Source organism: Phyllopteryx taeniolatus, chromosome 16 (assembly GCF_024500385.1).
Source record: "Phyllopteryx taeniolatus isolate TA_2022b chromosome 16, UOR_Ptae_1.2, whole genome shotgun sequence".
NCBI classification, from domain to species: domain Eukaryota; kingdom Metazoa; phylum Chordata; class Actinopteri; order Syngnathiformes; family Syngnathidae; genus Phyllopteryx; species Phyllopteryx taeniolatus.
This window is the reverse complement of record NC_084517.1, coordinates 17,965,309-17,981,539: the sequence shown is the minus strand read 5'-3', so window position 1 is coordinate 17,981,539 and position 16,231 is coordinate 17,965,309. Positions and strand designations below refer to the sequence as shown.

The window sequence follows — 16,231 nt, the reverse complement described above, 5'->3', positions numbered from 1 at the left end:
ATGTTGAATTTGAAGCATTATGTGGCGATATTTACTGAACTCAATCTAGTTCAAACAAATACATTGTAAAAGGCCCATTTACATTTTAAACATAAACCTTATTTCATAGCATGAGAAAAGATGCTAAATGGATGTCAGAATTGTCAACCTGCTATCAAATAAGTGGTCCTATGTTCAAATGTAACTTGACCTGTTAAGATGTTTTTGGATTGAAATAGCCTCGATTTCAGTCAATAATGCATTTTATTGGCCATGTTTGACCAATTCTGAAGGCGTTGCCATGTGCTAGTCCTTCTCCTCGCACTAGGGGGCAGCACTTTATCAGCGTTGAGTGCGCTCCTTGTTTACTCAGCAAAGAAGAAGAACAAGCTCTATGCGGCCTTTGGCTTTACACATTTAGCTTATTTCATTTTTTTTTTTTATTTAGCTAAATCGAAAAATCGCTTCCTACCCTCGAATGCTGCTGGCTTGGGGGCTTGTTTGGCTCACACACTCATTCATGTAAGTGTCCAATGCTGTTTGTGTAAAACAGGGATATTTGCCGGCCAAATGGGGGTGGGGGGGAAGATAGAATAAATCGCTATTGTCTGCGAAGGAGAACTACTTAAACTTGGGACATGCCTATACTTTGTTGGGGGTCAGTCTATTTCCTATAAACTACGCCAGGTAGCGCCATGCTGCTAGTTCCGTCCGCTGAAGTAAACGCTGTGATTTGCCATGGGATCATAAATGCTAAATACATTGGTGGGTCTAGCACACGTGCGCTAAAGTCATGCGTCCATCGTCGGACACGTCCACTTACGAGCCCTCCGTGTGCCACCCACAGCACACCTAATTAAACAAACAGCGGCTCGGACAAAACGTCAGCTTGTCGTCGTCAAGAACAACCGTGCTGACAGTTTGTTACTCCGAAACGTCTACCCGAACAAAGTCAAATGTGGCACCTTTCATCGGGAGAGACGTAACCTATCCCGACTGCAGTCCGTTTCACACCCCCTAACTTGCATCAGGTTTACTAAGAAATGAGGCGTAAAATGGTACAAACATTTGGTAGGCGTTTTTATTTAGTTCATTAAAAAAAAGGTGGACAAAGTTACTCTAGCACCCATTTGACCGGTGCCGTACCCGTTGCTGGACTTTAAACCGATCTTTTCAATTGTCGCCAGCCAATTAAAAATGCCATTAACGACATTGTTCCAGCATGACGCGTGTGACGTCACTACTAAACACGGAAGTCCTCAAAATTTGGGAAATAATATAATTTATGCCTACCACTGGGCCTTTGTGCTGTATCATAATTGAGGGTGGATGCTGGACTGTATCTATTTCTGTCAGCGTCTTATCATGAATGAATGAATGAATAAAAGCCTGTTGTGTTGTGTTCTTTCCCAGGCACTGACACCCAACAGTGGATACAAGAGCACACAGTCATGTCTCGGATTGGTCAGCTGGACAGGAAGAGTCGCTGGCAGGAGATTCAGAAAGGTCTACAGTTTATACAGTAAGTGTTAACGGCGAACAGTCACGTTTGGTGCTTGACGCTATCTGGAGTGAGAGATTTTGTTGTGTTGCTCAGTGTACAAGCTCAAATTGGTTAGTTCCCACATATTGAGTAATGAACACTTGTGTTTAAAAAGTTTTATTTAGAAAATGAGGTGGCTGTGCTTCTGTCAAAATGCTCATTTCGGTCACAAGATCCGATCGAAAACGTAAGGCCACAAGCTAGCAAAAAATTAGTAAAAAACAAACATCTTTAGATAGCTTCTCTGAAAAAACGAAGCAGCCAAATAATGAGACAGAAGAAGAGCCTGCAACTTCCAAGAAAAGCTGCATTTAAGAGACAAGACCCGCAATTTCTTTACCCATAAATTTCCTTTGAAAGTTTCCAGCTTTGAATTTTGCAAACATATGACCCCTGTCTCACTGGCCTAGAGACTAGTTGGCGACCTGAGGGCGACTCAAGTCTTCATTGGTTACGGAAACGTCTCCTGGAGACAAGCCGGGTCGCCCAGGAGTCGCAGAGACCTTTTGGCGACGCCACTTTATTATAGAGAAAAACCTTAAAGTAGCTTAATGTCACAAAACTGCAAGGTGACCAAAATGTATATGGACAGCTTTATGTATGCCCACGTCAGCCTCTGAAAATATCCGAACGATCGCCCCAACATTGTGGAGGTTAAAATGTTTTCGTCATTCGGGAACTATCTGGATGTCCGCGCTCCGCCGGTTGAACGCGGGACACACACACACACACACACACACAAATTATATATTGATTTAAATACTATAATATATATTCTGTATATAGGCCTATATCAGTGACTTCCGGGAGAATTGGCTGTCATATTGTCCGGAGACGTCTCCCAGACATCTTCCTGGTGAGAGCGCAAGCAATGTTTCAGTCTCGGAGTTGCCGCGACTGATTAGTCTCGTCAGTCTCTGGGGCGTTCCCACCAGTGAGCTAGAGGTCTAATGAAATACCTTACCGTACGCTTAGTTAGACCCCAACGTGACAAGCAAGTCACAATTCATAACATAATACTTTTTTTCTCTTAGATCAACACTACCATATCCTGGAACTCAAGATCATTATGAAGTAAGCTATAAACTCATCCACGTTATTAAACTTGTGAAAAACCAACCAACTCCCGAGTATGAACATTGTTCGTCTTTTTGGTTTTCAGATGTTCATTAAGGATCTTGTTCGGAATCTTTTCGGGGAAGGCAACGACGTGTTTAAAGAGGGCGAATGGACAAAATCCGTTGAGATGTACACAGAAGCCTTGAATATAGCCGATTACGCCAATTCGGAGGACATCTGCGTTGCAGTGGGTTTACTTGAGAAGCTTTATGCAAATCGAGCCGCTGCATGCCTGAACATCATTCCGGTGAGTTGATTTTGGTATGTCTGCAAACTCCTCCACAGTTGGTGTCCAAACCACAACTTGACTAAATATGAAATATGAAGTACCGGTAGGTGGAATTGGAAACACATGGGCTATTTTAACCACTTACGTTGTGGCGTGCCAATCTGGAAAGGCAATAACATGGTGATTTTTGTTTGTGGCTCACCGAAATGGAACGCTGCTTTGACTTCGGTGGAAAGGCTCCATTATCGCATATTTAAACAAATCATGCCACTTCTATGGACTCTTCATCGCATTGTTTGAAGTAATGTCACACACCAAACAGGGTGTTTACGACCTGTAAAATGCACGAGAAGTACTTAAAATTGTAACTTTTTATATCAACTCAGCCAGGCAAGCAGGGTCTACCTCCATTTTGAAACTTCAGCAACATATTTTCTTTTTTAAATGTTAACTTCACAAGTTAGAAAATATTACATTGTAATGTGATAAAGGAACAATAATCAGATGATAATTACATAATGGCCTCCACTATAATAAATGTTTTGCCATGATTAATTGCTGGCTGCGCAGTTGAATAAATAAATGCAACGTTATAATAAAACTATGTATGCGAAGTCTGTAATGTATTGAAACTGAAATTGTGACAGTTTACATAAAACTGTGGCTACCGCTAATGCTAGTTCTGTTCATTTACGTGAGGAGAGCGAACCGGAGAAGAGGAAGAAACATGGCTAGTACGACTAATGACTCTGAATTTGCGGACCCTCCAAGCTCATTTAGGTCAGCGGTATGGGAGCATTTTGGCACCAAGTTTAGAACAGAGATAGAAATCGCGTAGTAGTCAGAACCCAAGTATTTGCCGTATGTGCTTCAACAAATTTCCCAAGTCTCGGAAAACATGTTGGACCTGTTAATGCACCTTCAAAGACCGCAAGTTTGTTTCCCAAGTTTGATCTCCACAATGGAGTTTAGTTCTATGTATTTTTAACAGTATTTGAGAAAGGTTTAGGATTAGGAAATATAGATTAGTGGAGAAAAAAAGTTCCCCAGCCCCTAACGAAAGCTAATGTGACCCTAATGCGTCTCAGTATGCTGGGCAGTTGAGTAAATATAGCCACAGCTTCTATGTAAGGAAATACGGTAATTATGAAGTTTACCGCAGTGGTAAGATGCTTGAATAGCTTCAAAATGGAATTAGAAAATGCTTGATTTAAACCTTAGAAATTGTTGTTTGTGTGTTAACCCATAAAAGGTTCTCGTACGTGTGGTTTCATATTGCACTTAATGGCAGCCAACAAGGTGGTGGAGATGTGGGGGGATTGGCACATCACGCCCAACAATCTTTCTTTGTAACGAGATTTCACGCTTTCTTGTGAAGAAAGCGTCACTGGACATGCCTCATGTTCGGGAACATATCCCTACTTTTGAACCCGGCGTGTTAAATCCTGGCAAGTGTGACGCATGTTTGACGACGAGTTGTTTATTTAAAAGAACAACCTGTTCCTCTTCGTGTTGATTTGTAAAATGTCTATATAACTACACCCTAATCGGTCTACTATTGACACGTTTCTTAAAACAATGTCTCTTTCTCAGGGACTGTATGATCAAGCACTAGAAGACTGTGAAAAGGCCCTGCAGTTGAATGACGGCAACTATAAAGTGCTGTACAGAAAAGCCAAGTCTTTAAAGGAGATGGGGAGGCATCAAGAGGCCTACGACGCTGTGGCCAAATGCTCTCTAGCTGTACCTCAGGTAAGTAAAACACAACTGGGAAATGCTCCTGCTTTGCCTCAGTCAGTAATTTGAGGCCAGCGGCTGAGTGAAAAGACTCCAGTGAAACATTTAAGTGGCTTTTGCATAGGCAAAATAACATTTGCTTGAAATGAAAGTGGTGGTGTTAGCTGGTTTTGATGGATGCTCATGTGAGCTAGCAGATACAGTAACATTGCTTGGTCTGACATGCATAAAACCCTAACAATGATGCTAGAACAGTGGTTCTTAACAATGTTGAATATACTTCTGAATTCAAAATACAGGTACATTTTTCAGTGCACAAAATCAACCAAGCTCAGTTACACATAAAATCAGTGTTCAAAGAACAAAACCAACAAATCATGTATTTCACTCAAAAATCAAAAACCTAACTATATTTACTGCAAATCAATGTAACTTTTGCTGTTGCCTTTACAGAGAGAGGTACAGGAATGCTCGGCTTCACCTTGGCAAGTGCCACTCGTATCATTTTCGCAACAAAATGGGTTCCTTCGTTTTTATATCTAGTATCCTCAAAAAGAAGTGCTCACAAAGATACATTGGAACAAATTGTTTGAGTATCACAAAGGCTTTCTATGATTTGGTGACACCAAAAGGCCTAGAGCGTCGTACGCGTGGGGTGAACGCAATGGACACAGACTGTGTGTGCGCCTTGATCGTCCCTAAACCCCTGAGACTGACTCGCCGAACCACTGGGGTTTGATCAAACCCAGGTTAAGAACCACTGTCCGAGAATGAGACGATGAAAAGAAGAAGAAAAACAAAGCACTGAAGTCCAACACTAGGTTGGGCATCCCACAATTATATGGCCACCCTGTTGTGGTGTTTAAATACCCCGTTGCCACAATATTAGGTACTCCCAAGTCCTTTATTATTTTAATGGGATACAATACAAGAGAAAATAAAAAAAATAAAAATAAAAAAAGATAATGCTCAGTTTTGACATCCACAGCTGGAATATCCCGAGCCCAATACATCTGTTCTCTGAGACCTTGCATTTCTAGTAGATGTAGACTGCATCATACTGAACTATTAATGAACTACTATTTTATTTACATTTTTAGCTAAATAAGCCGAGCGAATTAACCTTGTACCTCGTCTAAATCAGAGAGATCAGAATGTGTTTTCTCTGTCAGGATCCCAGTGTTATACAACTGACTCAGGACCTCGCCAAAACGTTAGGACTGAAAATTCGGAAAGCTTACGTCAGGACAAAGGTAAGTGTCGAGCACGAAAACAAGTCGAGTCTGAATTCCTTGTTAAGTAGCTACAGTGGACCTCCTCTACTACTACAAATTCTCACAAAAATTGATGTTCCCCTAAAAGTGCCTCACTTTAAACCATAACTATACCACACAATATGATCCCAAAACACTTTAATGGTGTTTCAAACAAAAACATCTTCAGACATTGCTGTACCCTTCAAAATACAGTACAGTAAACTGCTTATATGTAAATGGGTAGCTACACAAGGTACAGTAAACAATTCTGGTGATGATGATGATAGTGATAATGAATTACTGTAGCGGTGCAGGCCGGTGAAAAACAATGAACATTTGACTGCACAGCAAAGTGCAGGAGTTATATTGATGGTGCCGCTCCTGGAGCAGCCTCTCCTGGTGAAAAGCAACACTGCTTCGTTGGCCACTCGTCTGATCTTATTTTTGCCGTATTTACAACCAACAGTTACCATTCGTTGGCTACGTTAAGGAGACGCTACAATACATACGTAAGATAGACAGTATTTTACCACAAAAATAATTAAAAAAGACTTTTTTTGCCACTTTACATAAAATCACAAATAGATGCGTTTTTCTGCGACTAACCCCCCCCCCCCAAAAAAAAAAAAAATTAAAAAAATGTAATTAATGAATAAGTGAATTTGCTAAAGCCGGACCGTAAATGTGCAGAGGGTCCTCTTATTTTCTTTTGTTTTCGCAGCCGGCCTTGAATGTTTTGCAGGGATCAAGTCATCAGGATGCCACTTGTGACAAGGTGCCAACAGTACCCAATACTTAATAATGTCTATGTTCCTAATAAATGCCCTATTTCATAGATTTTTATCTGCATTTGTTTAGGCATCCCAAAGCTCATCTTCAGTTGAAGAAATAGAAATTGGCAAGTGTTCAACCATCCTTCTGACTTTTGGTGTAATTTTTTTTGGAACAGTATACTCTATATTATGTTCAGTATGTTGAGTGTGTCAGCATCCTGACAATAAAGTTAGAATTATTTTTATTATTATTATTAATACACTTAGTATATGTTATTTATTTATTTGTTGCTTATTTGTGTTTTTGTTTTTTTTGTCCCAGAAGTGCCACAGTTGGTACCGGACAGCAGTGTTTTGGTTCCCACTCCAGTCTTTGTTCCACCTCTTAATAAGACAGCAGTAGATGAGCTCCCGCTTTCCAGCAGTATTCCACCAATGTCTCTGTCAGAGGTTCCAGGTTTTGAATCACTATCTCTGCCCGTGTCTGCGCCCTCACCCACCCCTCTCGCCATATCCACGTATATGAATGGCTCCCGATCTAGTAAGCCGCTTTCCCTGTTTGAGACCAACGAAGACTTAGACGGGGACATCATCGGTAACGACTTGGATGACCTGCTAGACCAGGCCAGCCCAGAAACGGCGATGGTTAGTGTGCAGAAATGACTCCACCTGCACCCTCCCACAGGATCTCGCTAGTGACTCAAATGTTGAATTCTCTCTTTCTAACTCTCTGTCTCCCTAGGTCCTACCCACAATGAAGTGCCCTCTTCCTCGGCCACCCAGTATGCCCTCGGCCACCTCCATGCCGAGTCCATTCCTCATGCCGTCTCGCATCAACCCCTTCCTGCCCAGCACCCAGCAGTGCACTATCAATCTCCCGCCGCTGTATAACCAATTAGGATCCAGTGTCTATTTTGGGATGGACACTTTTGAAACCCTGACCCAGCCCCTGGACACCCTAGATAGCCCCTCGTTATCAGACTTTAAAACAGGTATGATAGCTATCCCTCATGATTTGCTAAAGGGTCGTTATGATTTCAAAACATAAGGTGTTTATCGCGCCTTGAAGATGGGGTAAACTAACGGAACTGTGTTAAGGCTTTCCAATTTGAATAAAAAAAAAAAATTCTGCAGGTATATAAAATAAAGTTTTTAAAACGATTAAAAAATGAGCCCACACTCCAGCTGCAGAGCTGTGTTGGCGTGTGCATTGAGTGCTCTCTGTGAAACCTTCAGCTGCAATCGTGTACGTGTCTGTGCCTCTTTGCGACTCACACAGACACACGTCACGCACTCAGTGATTTATCATGTATTAATTTTTAATTTTACATTTTCAGATTATTCTTCAAATACATTCATGCCAAAGGTAATTATGTGTCTCAAATTTTGACAACTGTGTGAGTTCAGACTGTTTTCACTTTTCACCTGTAATCTTATTTTGGACACAGCTGGACAACAGTGAAATGCCAATGGGAATGGCTGTGGGCATGCCTGAGGTGAAGGGCCATTCTGTCAGCAAAACCAAGAACCCCTTAGCTGAAACTCATGAATTCAAACAGGCATGTTCAGTCTGCTACACCAGAACAGGTAAGGAGAGTGTCCTTTAATTATGTCCAGAGGAAAAGGTGGACGACAGCTGTCTCATCTAAAATGTGCTCTGTGTCTACAGGACCTGGCGTGTTGGACTACACGCTTCATACTGAAGAGCACAAATGCAAAAAAGACACTTTACTTGGCAGACTCAAGCATTCACTTGATAAAACTTGGAGGCTCATTCGGCCCAGACCGACAAAAACCCAATATGTTGGACCTTATTACATTTGCAAAGGTGCAGTTGCTCGTATAGAACTTCATTTGTTATTATTCATTAGCCAACAGTGTTTCTATTAATTCCTGAGAACACACTCTGTTCATCTCCAACACTTTTACATTTTTTTTCCCCAGAGGTGGCTGTGGGAAAAGACTGTCTCTATCCTGGCCACTGCACGTTTGCATACTGTCAGGAGGAAATCGACGTTTGGACGCTGGAGCGGATAGGCCTTATATCTCGGGAGCTTCTTTTCGACCCTTTCGGGCCCAGCTCCAACATTAGGCTGACTGTGGAGAAGATCTTACAGGAGCACCCGGAGATCTTTGTGTTTCTGTGCGGAGTGAGTATACGGCTTCACTCCATCAGCGTGTTGGTGGTGAAACTGACAGTCTTATCTTCCCAAGTAGTGATTCATCATGTCAGATGTGGCAAGGAGGCCCTCTTTGTGTTTCTGAGAAATAACCAGCAGCAGTCAGAGTGGTGTTCATATGTCAGCAACTAGGATTGTTGTTCATCTGAAAGCAGACTTAGTGCCGAGTTGGAAGACTAAAAGAGCATGTTTTGTCTTCAGGTGTGTTTTGACCATAAACCTAGAATAATCAGCAAAACCAACAAAGATAATCCGTCGCTTTGCTCTCATCCGGTAACGAAGCACGACTTTGAGAAACATAAGTAAGTACTTGGCGGCTATTCTTCATCCAGGAAGCAGTCTGAAGCAAACAGGTTTCTCTCATTGAGTTGCTCCGTTTTTCTGCCAGGTGCCTGGTCCACATATTAAAGGAGAACACGGTCCGATATTCAAAAATCCGAATGTTGAATCCCCTCTGCCAACTCGACCTGTGTCGACACGAAGTGCGGTACGGCTGTGTCAGAGAGGACGAGTGCTTCTACGCTCACAGTCTCATCGAGCTGAAGGTCTGGATGTTGCAGCACGAGTGCCGTAAGATTCCTCTTCTATTGAAAAAAACAAAACAAAACAGAAGTACAAGTAATTAGGTAGACCTCCACAATATTGACATAGTCCTTCTGACCTAAAGGAGACATTATTTTTTTGTCTAGTTGAAATCAGCCTGTTTTTGGTCCCATGCAAGTAAACTAGCCCACATCCTGCCACGTATATCCTGCTGGGCTAATGTCGAGTCCAACTTTCGCTACTATGAAAACCGGGTGTTGGAGCCTCTCTTCCGTGTCACTCGGCGGACTGGCTTTTGTCCTATCACTTGCAAGTGTGCGCTGTGGCCAGCTACCTGCTTCTACAACCCCAATTCCAATGAAGTTGGGACGTCGTGTTAAACATACATAAAAAGAGAATACAATGATTTGCAAATCATGTTCAACCTATATTTAATTGAATACACTACAAAGACAAGATATTAAATGTTCAAACTGATAAACTTTATTGTTTTTAGCAAATCATTATTAACTTAGACTTTTATGGCTGCAACACATTCCAAAAAAGCTGGGACAGGGTCATGTTTACCACTGTGTTAAATCACCTTTTATTTTAACAACATTCAATCAACTTTTGGGAACTGGGGACACTAATTGTTGAAGCTTTGTTGGTGGAATTCTTTCCCATTCTTGCTTGATGTACAGCTTGAGCTGTTCAACAGTACGGGGTCTCCATTGTCGTTTTTACGCGACATAATCCGCCACACATTTTCAATGGGAGACAGGTCTGGACTGCAGGCAGGCCAGTCTAGTACCCGCACTCTTTTACTACGAAGCCACGCTGTTGTAACACGTGCAGAATGTGGTTTGGCATTGTCTTGTTGAAATAAGCAGGTGCGTCCATGAAAAAGATGTTGCTTGGATGGCAGCATGTTTCTCCAAAACCTGTATGTACCTTTCAGCATGAATGGTGCCTTCACAGATGTGCCATTGGCACTAACACAGCCCCATGCCATCACAGATGCTGGCTTTTGAACTTTGCGTCCATAACAGTCCTGATGGTTCTTTTCCTCTTTGGCCCGGAGGACATGACATCCACAATTTCCAAAAACAATTTGAAATCTGGACTCGTCGGACCACAGAACACTTTTCCACTTTACATCAGTCCATCTTAGATGAGCTCGGGCCCAGAGAAGCCGGCGGCGGGTGATAAATGGCTTTTGCTTTGCATAGTAGAGTTTCAAGTTGCACTTACGGATGTAGCGCAGAACTGTATTTAGAACTATGTACTGACATTACTTTTCTGAAGTGTCCCTGAGCCCATGTGGTGATATCCTTTACACATTGATGTCGGTTTTTTACTTTATCAGTCTTTTTTGCCACCTGTCCCAGCTTTTTTGGAATGTGTTGCAGCCATAAAATTCTAAGTGATGATTATTTGCTAAAAACAATGAAGTTTATCAGTTTGAACATTAAATATATTGTCTTTGTAGTGTATTCAATTAAATATAGGTTGAACATGATTTGGAAAGCATTGTATTCTGTTTTTATTTATGTTTCACACAACATTCCAACTTCATTGGAATTGGGGTTGTACTTGCAGAAGCAGAGCCCAGAGTGTGGACAAAAGCCAACTGATACATTTGCAGTATTTGTATTATTTTACTTTGTAGTGGTGTTGAACATCACACACGGTTTATAATATTTTGAGCATCTCGTATCGTGTAATGACGTAAATAGTGTTAACAGGATTTAGAAAGAAAGGTGGCGGAAACCATGATACTTTACACAACTCTTCTCTACCTTGGTTGATGGGTCTACCCTTTTGAACTCTTCTATTGGATCTCTTTTAATTCTGCAGGTGTACATGGAAAAATGTTCAATGAATAGAGATTTACCATCACACCATTTTCTGGGAGTAAAATTGACATTATATGGAATTCATATTGAGTTATTTCTGTTGGCATCACACAGGTATTAGTCATGAAAGTATTGTTCAAGAGGCCACCACATATTGGAACTCAAATATTGCACTGCGACGTGCCCAGGTAACACTTTACTTTTTGTATTTCTGCTGTTTTAAAAAAAAAAAAAAAAAACGCTTTAAACTTGTCCTTTCAATGTGATCATCAGTTTTTAGGCCAAAGACGGTTCGGGCCTCAAAATTTGAAGATGATGTTTGTTTGTAGCCAGTGTTGGAGAAATGGGCAGCTAAGTGAAGCGGACAAGAACAAAAAGTATTGCTCAGCCAAAGCAAGGCACACGTAAGTTGATCTGTGGGCATAAAGTGACAGGACTGGTTCCTGGTGCTAAACTAGTTTTCTCTTTACAGGTGGGCCAAAGACAAGCGTGTGGTTCTTGTAAGCTCCATTGAAAGGAAAAAGTGGACAACGATTAGAGCCCTTCCTACCAAAAAGCCGATCCCAGCTCAGTTTGAGGTACATAGCCAACAATAAGGAGATTTGAATCAAAAGGAAAAGTCACCAGTTTAAGCGTCTTTTTTTTCTCTCTTAGATTTGCATGCATGTGGCAGCCGGCAAGAAGTGTCAGTATATTGGCAATTGCACATTTGCTCACAGTGTGGAGGAGCGAGACCTTTGGACCTTCATGAAGGAAAATAACAGTGAGTTCTTTCCTCGCAGACCTCAAATGGCTGATGTGACGCCAACAATCGTGTTTCGTGCTTATTTAGTTGCAGATGCAGATCAGCTTTATGACAAGTGGCTGCAGTCTCAGAAGGCGGGCTGGGGTGAGGAGAACGCTAATATCTCTGTGAGGGAGAACGGCAAGCCGATCCACATGCCAACAGACTACGTGGAAGAAGTGGTGAGTTGGAAGCGAAAAGAACGCCAATGGTGGACAACTGTATATAGAAAGCAATTTCCTTTATGGATAACGGGTCATTGACAATAGGGTCAAGCGGGGTACACACATACCGACAATCAGGCCTAATTTAAGAATTTCCCCTTCTTGGCGATCAGTCCCGATTCTCAAATGTCTCCAAAATATTAATCTTAGTTATTACCCAGTGGTGTGGGGGCTGTTGAGTGATTTATTTAATTTTTTTCCCCCATTCTGCTTGGAAAAAATAACCTGTTTAATAATTAATATGGCAAATCCTATCTGTGTGGTCAACACAGAGTTTGGCCTAGCAATGGACTCCGTGATTGCGACACGAAATGGAACGGTAACCATTTAGGAAGCTTGCACTGTTGCCGGACGCAAATAGGAACAACTGGTTGTGCTTAGTATTTGTATCACGTGTCTCTCAAGTCGGTCACCACAAAAAGGACGAGAGAGAAATAGTTTGCAACCACAATGGATATACCGGAAAAGCTAACAGTTAGCCTAGCTTCTTGTATTCCGTCGACTACAATTTCTTCTTTGGATTTATTTCATGGCAGTCTGGATGCCTATTTGTGACTCGCGTTTTTGGTGATCTCATGTACACACTATAAGAGCATATATTTTTTTCTTGTCATGTGTGGGGTCTTTCACATAAAAAAAATAAATAATAATAATTAAGAAGTTATTTGCTATGGGTGTACCCCCACTTTAGAGTGGAAAAATCTGTTCAAATAGCCAACAATGGTCAATTATATTGATTCAGATTGATATATAATCTTTCAAGGGACCCAAGGTATTGTATTTCAATATTTATTTAAAAATGTAAATATATATATTTTTAATAATTTCAATCGTTGCTTATAGTCATGCACCAAACCTTGTTAGCATGATTCTGATGATGATGATGACTGTGCTCGGTCCAGGCTGGCAATCACTGTTGGCTGTGCGGTAAGAACTGCAACAGCGACAAGCAGTGGCAGCAGCACATCACCTCGGAAAAACACAAAGACCGAGTCTTCAACTGCGAGGACGATCAGAACTGTTGGCAGTATCGATTTCCCACCGGCACTTTCAAAGTCTGTGAGAGGTGAGCTTTGTGGGAACACAGAACACACATTAGTCTTTAACCCTTTGGGAGGGCTAGACTTAGACAAGGGCTTTTAGCTCCAATCTTCAGACTTGAGTGCTAATTGCATACATACCAGTACAATGAGAAGTCTCTTATCCTGTATTTGTTGCCTAACTACAGCAGGGGTGTCCAGACTATGGCCCAGGGGCCATTTGTGGCCCACCGTTCGGGTTTTACACGGTCCGCCACATGTACCACAGTTAAGACGACGCAGTCCATGTCCTTTGCATGCATTATACTACAAAATTTTACACTGGGTGGCGAAGCAGGAGAATATATATATATTTTTTTAAATATTTTTTCTAATTCCTGAAGTCTTTGCTTTCCACAACTTCAATATCATTTAAGATGTGCTTTTGTATTGAAATTGTTTGCTCCACTTTCTGCTACATGTTTAGGGCCGCTTAGTACAGATTGTTCGTTTTGGTTCTGACGGGTCCTAGCTTTAATGGCACCCTGTGCGAGACCCCTCTTCGGCGCCCCCGCTGGAAATGCCGCCCTGTGCGGCTGCACATACCACATAAATGCCTCTTTAAGAAACCCTCTGTTTTCAGTGACATAACTACCAACATTTTATCTTTTTTCAATGGAGGCTAAAATAGTGGATGGTTGCAGAATAAATAGCTACACATATGATGAAAATTGCAAAACATAAGTGTATGATGTAGTTGGATATTGTCCAGCTTAACGTGCAATCTATCATAGTGAAATACCTTGCAGTTCAGTAAATTACCACGCTCGGCCACTATTAGAGGACATTTTGTATCAAACTATTCGTGTAAAACTATATCTGGTTTTCGTGGACAGTAATGTTCACAAATAGCATCGCATTCCCCTCCAAGCTCCACACAAGTATGTTGCACCAAACATCTTTAATGTATACAACTGTAGTGTTGCAGCCATTACAGCAGTGTTACCGACTGACGCTCACTGGTGTGTTCGTACAGGTTCCTCGTAGGGACGTGCACGGAAGATGACTTGTGCAAGCTGGCCCACGGTGAACAGGAGCTCCGGGAGTGGATGGAGCGGCGGGAAGTGCTTTTGATGAAACTGGCCAAAGCCAGAAAAGACCACCTTATAGCACCCAACGACAATGACTTTGGAAAATACAGTTTTCTTCTTAAGGACATCAAGTAATGGCATGAAGATCACGTGAAGAGAAGCAGTACTCTAACTCGAGGTGATCTCGAAGGTCTCTGGGAAGTAAGCCAGAATGGATCATGGCATGACGATCGGCGTCCGCTTCGCCGCTGGCCGAACAAACGGGAGCATTAACAAAGAAGCTTTGCTATGCACTGCTCATGTGAAGAGGGTGATGGAAGTAGCATGTTGTAAAGCCTTTTGTCCCGTCTGCCCGACAGTCTTTAACACTCACACACAGCCAAATCATTTGAAATTAATTTTAATCAGTCCACATAAGTCGGGTTTCTCCTAGTGTTACCAAAATTAACAGGCAACACACAAAATAAAGTTGTTTTTTTTCTAAGTACATCTGTATGCTTGTTTGTGCTTTGTAATTAGAACATTATCTGCATAAATTAACACACTAATGAATTTATTCATACGATAATCGAGGTGTCTGGTGAGGTCTGTTTTGTTTCCAGCTGTCATGGTCCGACAGAGGCGGGACGAGCCAGCACCCGCTGCAGATCCTCCACCTCCAGCTTCCACATCTGTCTGTGCAGCGTGGCGTGCTCGGAGAGGTCGGCCAGCTTGACGGCGCGGACCACCGGCTCCGGGGAGACTGCCTGGACCACGCCCATCACCATCACATATTTACCTGGGTGAAGGGGTGGTTAAAAAGTAGTGTCATTTTCAGGTGCGTGAACGTGAAGTCACAAAATACAACTTATAAAAAAATTCCATTTATTCATATAGGGTTATGTGCAAAAGGAATTATTTGGGTTATGGGTATGCTGGAGCCTATCCGAGCTGACTTGGGGCGAGAGACAAAGCACACCTCGGACTTCAAACTGCAAGGCACATATCGACAAACAACATTCACACATGGTCTGTTTAGTCTTCGTTGAACCTAACACGTTTTTGGAATGTGACAAGAAGTTGCAAACTGCAAAGTACGCGACAGTTGCGAGTTCGCACAGCTCTCCAAATAAGAGCCAGGCATGCCAAAATGTTCAAACAAACCCTTAGACACGCAGACACACAGGGAGTTTTTTGTTTTTGTTTTTCAGGTACATGCGTTTCCAGGGTTGCGGCAAACAGCACATTTATATATAAAATGTACCGTTGGTGGTCGGAGCTGGACGAATGAAGTTAGAGGCTACTTTGGCTTATTACCGTTTTTTCTTGAAATATAAAACAAATCTAAATAGTCCACAAACATTTGGCCGAAAAGAAAGCCAAACAAACTCTCGCTTTATTTACCCGAAGACAAACACGGTTTCCCTTTAGGCACACTGTTGACGCCCTGGACTGTGAACGTGCCCGTCTCGTCCATGAGCAGCACGGTGCCGAGCTCCAACTGCACCTCCAGCACGGTGCCCTGCATCCACACCAGCAAGACCGGCAGGGAAAGATCCCTGACGAGCCAGCCGGAGCTCCCCCGTACCTCCGTCGCAGTCCTCAGCTGGCCGGACAGGACCTTCACCGGCGGGGCGCGCTTCCCCTCACCGGCTGCGTCTTCTGGTTTGTCCATTACGCCAGACGACATCTTGCTGTCATTTATAAACAACAACTGAACTTTCCATTTCCCGCGTGAGGATGCACTTCCGTGTTAGTGACGTCAATCACGTCATTGCATGTGCGCCATTCAAAATAAAAGCGAAACTACCGTTGAAAAGAGGCAGTTAAGTCGAGTGAACCGTTTGTGAGCTTCTAGTTGGACAAATGCGACAGCTTTGAACGACACTCGCACGAAAATGTGTGCATTTGTGGAAAAGGCATGCCGCAAAATTATT

At 42.3% G+C, this 16,231-nt stretch overlaps 2 protein-coding genes across 3 annotated transcripts; one reads left to right on the top strand and one right to left on the bottom strand.

The window, feature by feature from the left end:
• The first annotated feature begins 340 nt into the window (after positions 1-340).
• Positions 341-14,802, top strand: zc3h7a (zinc finger CCCH-type containing 7A). 2 transcript variants are annotated; one of them, XM_061750365.1, is made up of 23 exons: positions 341-501; positions 1,393-1,501; positions 2,557-2,596; positions 2,685-2,888; positions 4,464-4,622; positions 5,780-5,860; positions 6,585-6,638; positions 6,722-6,761; positions 6,962-7,281; positions 7,379-7,628; positions 7,974-8,002; positions 8,085-8,223; positions 8,306-8,464; positions 8,581-8,786; positions 9,018-9,118; positions 9,205-9,386; positions 11,312-11,385; positions 11,471-11,601; positions 11,670-11,775; positions 11,852-11,960; positions 12,030-12,163; positions 13,108-13,271; positions 14,261-14,802. In XM_061750365.1, exons 2-23 carry the CDS (start codon positions 1,431-1,433, stop codon positions 14,448-14,450), a joined length of 2,943 nt encoding a protein of 980 aa, XP_061606349.1. In that variant the 5' UTR covers positions 341-501; positions 1,393-1,430; the 3' UTR covers positions 14,451-14,802. The 2 variants fall into 2 exon arrangements, with proteins under 2 accessions (XP_061606349.1, XP_061606348.1); XM_061750364.1 differs by having other exon boundaries at positions 342-501; positions 6,959-7,281.
• On the bottom strand, positions 14,700-15,984 carry rmi2 (RecQ mediated genome instability 2). Its single transcript, XM_061750399.1, has 2 exons — positions 15,699-15,984; positions 14,700-15,093 (listed from the first exon to the last, which is right to left on the bottom strand). Exons 1-2 carry the CDS (start codon positions 15,982-15,984, stop codon positions 14,921-14,923), a joined length of 459 nt encoding a protein of 152 aa, XP_061606383.1. The 3' UTR covers positions 14,700-14,920.
• Positions 15,985-16,231: the final 247 nt, after the last annotated feature.

Bases quoted from the DNA above. Each gene is read 5' to 3' on its own strand.
- zc3h7a (XM_061750364.1), top strand. From the start codon at position 1,431: ATGTCTCGGATTGGTCAGCTGGACAGGAAGAGTCGCTGGCAGGAGATT. The intron at 7,629-7,973 runs GTATGATAGCTA...TTACATTTTCAG, and splicing joins GTTATCAGACTTTAAAACAG to ATTATTCTTCAAATACATTC. The intron at 8,003-8,084 runs GTAATTATGTGT...TTTTGGACACAG, and splicing joins CAAATACATTCATGCCAAAG to CTGGACAACAGTGAAATGCC.
- rmi2 (XM_061750399.1), bottom strand. From the start codon at position 15,984: ATGTCGTCTGGCGTAATGGACAAACCAGAAGACGCAGCCGGTGAGGGG. The intron at 15,094-15,698 runs GTAAATAAAGCG...CCCTTCACCCAG, and splicing joins GAAACCGTGTTTGTCTTCGG to GTAAATATGTGATGGTGATG.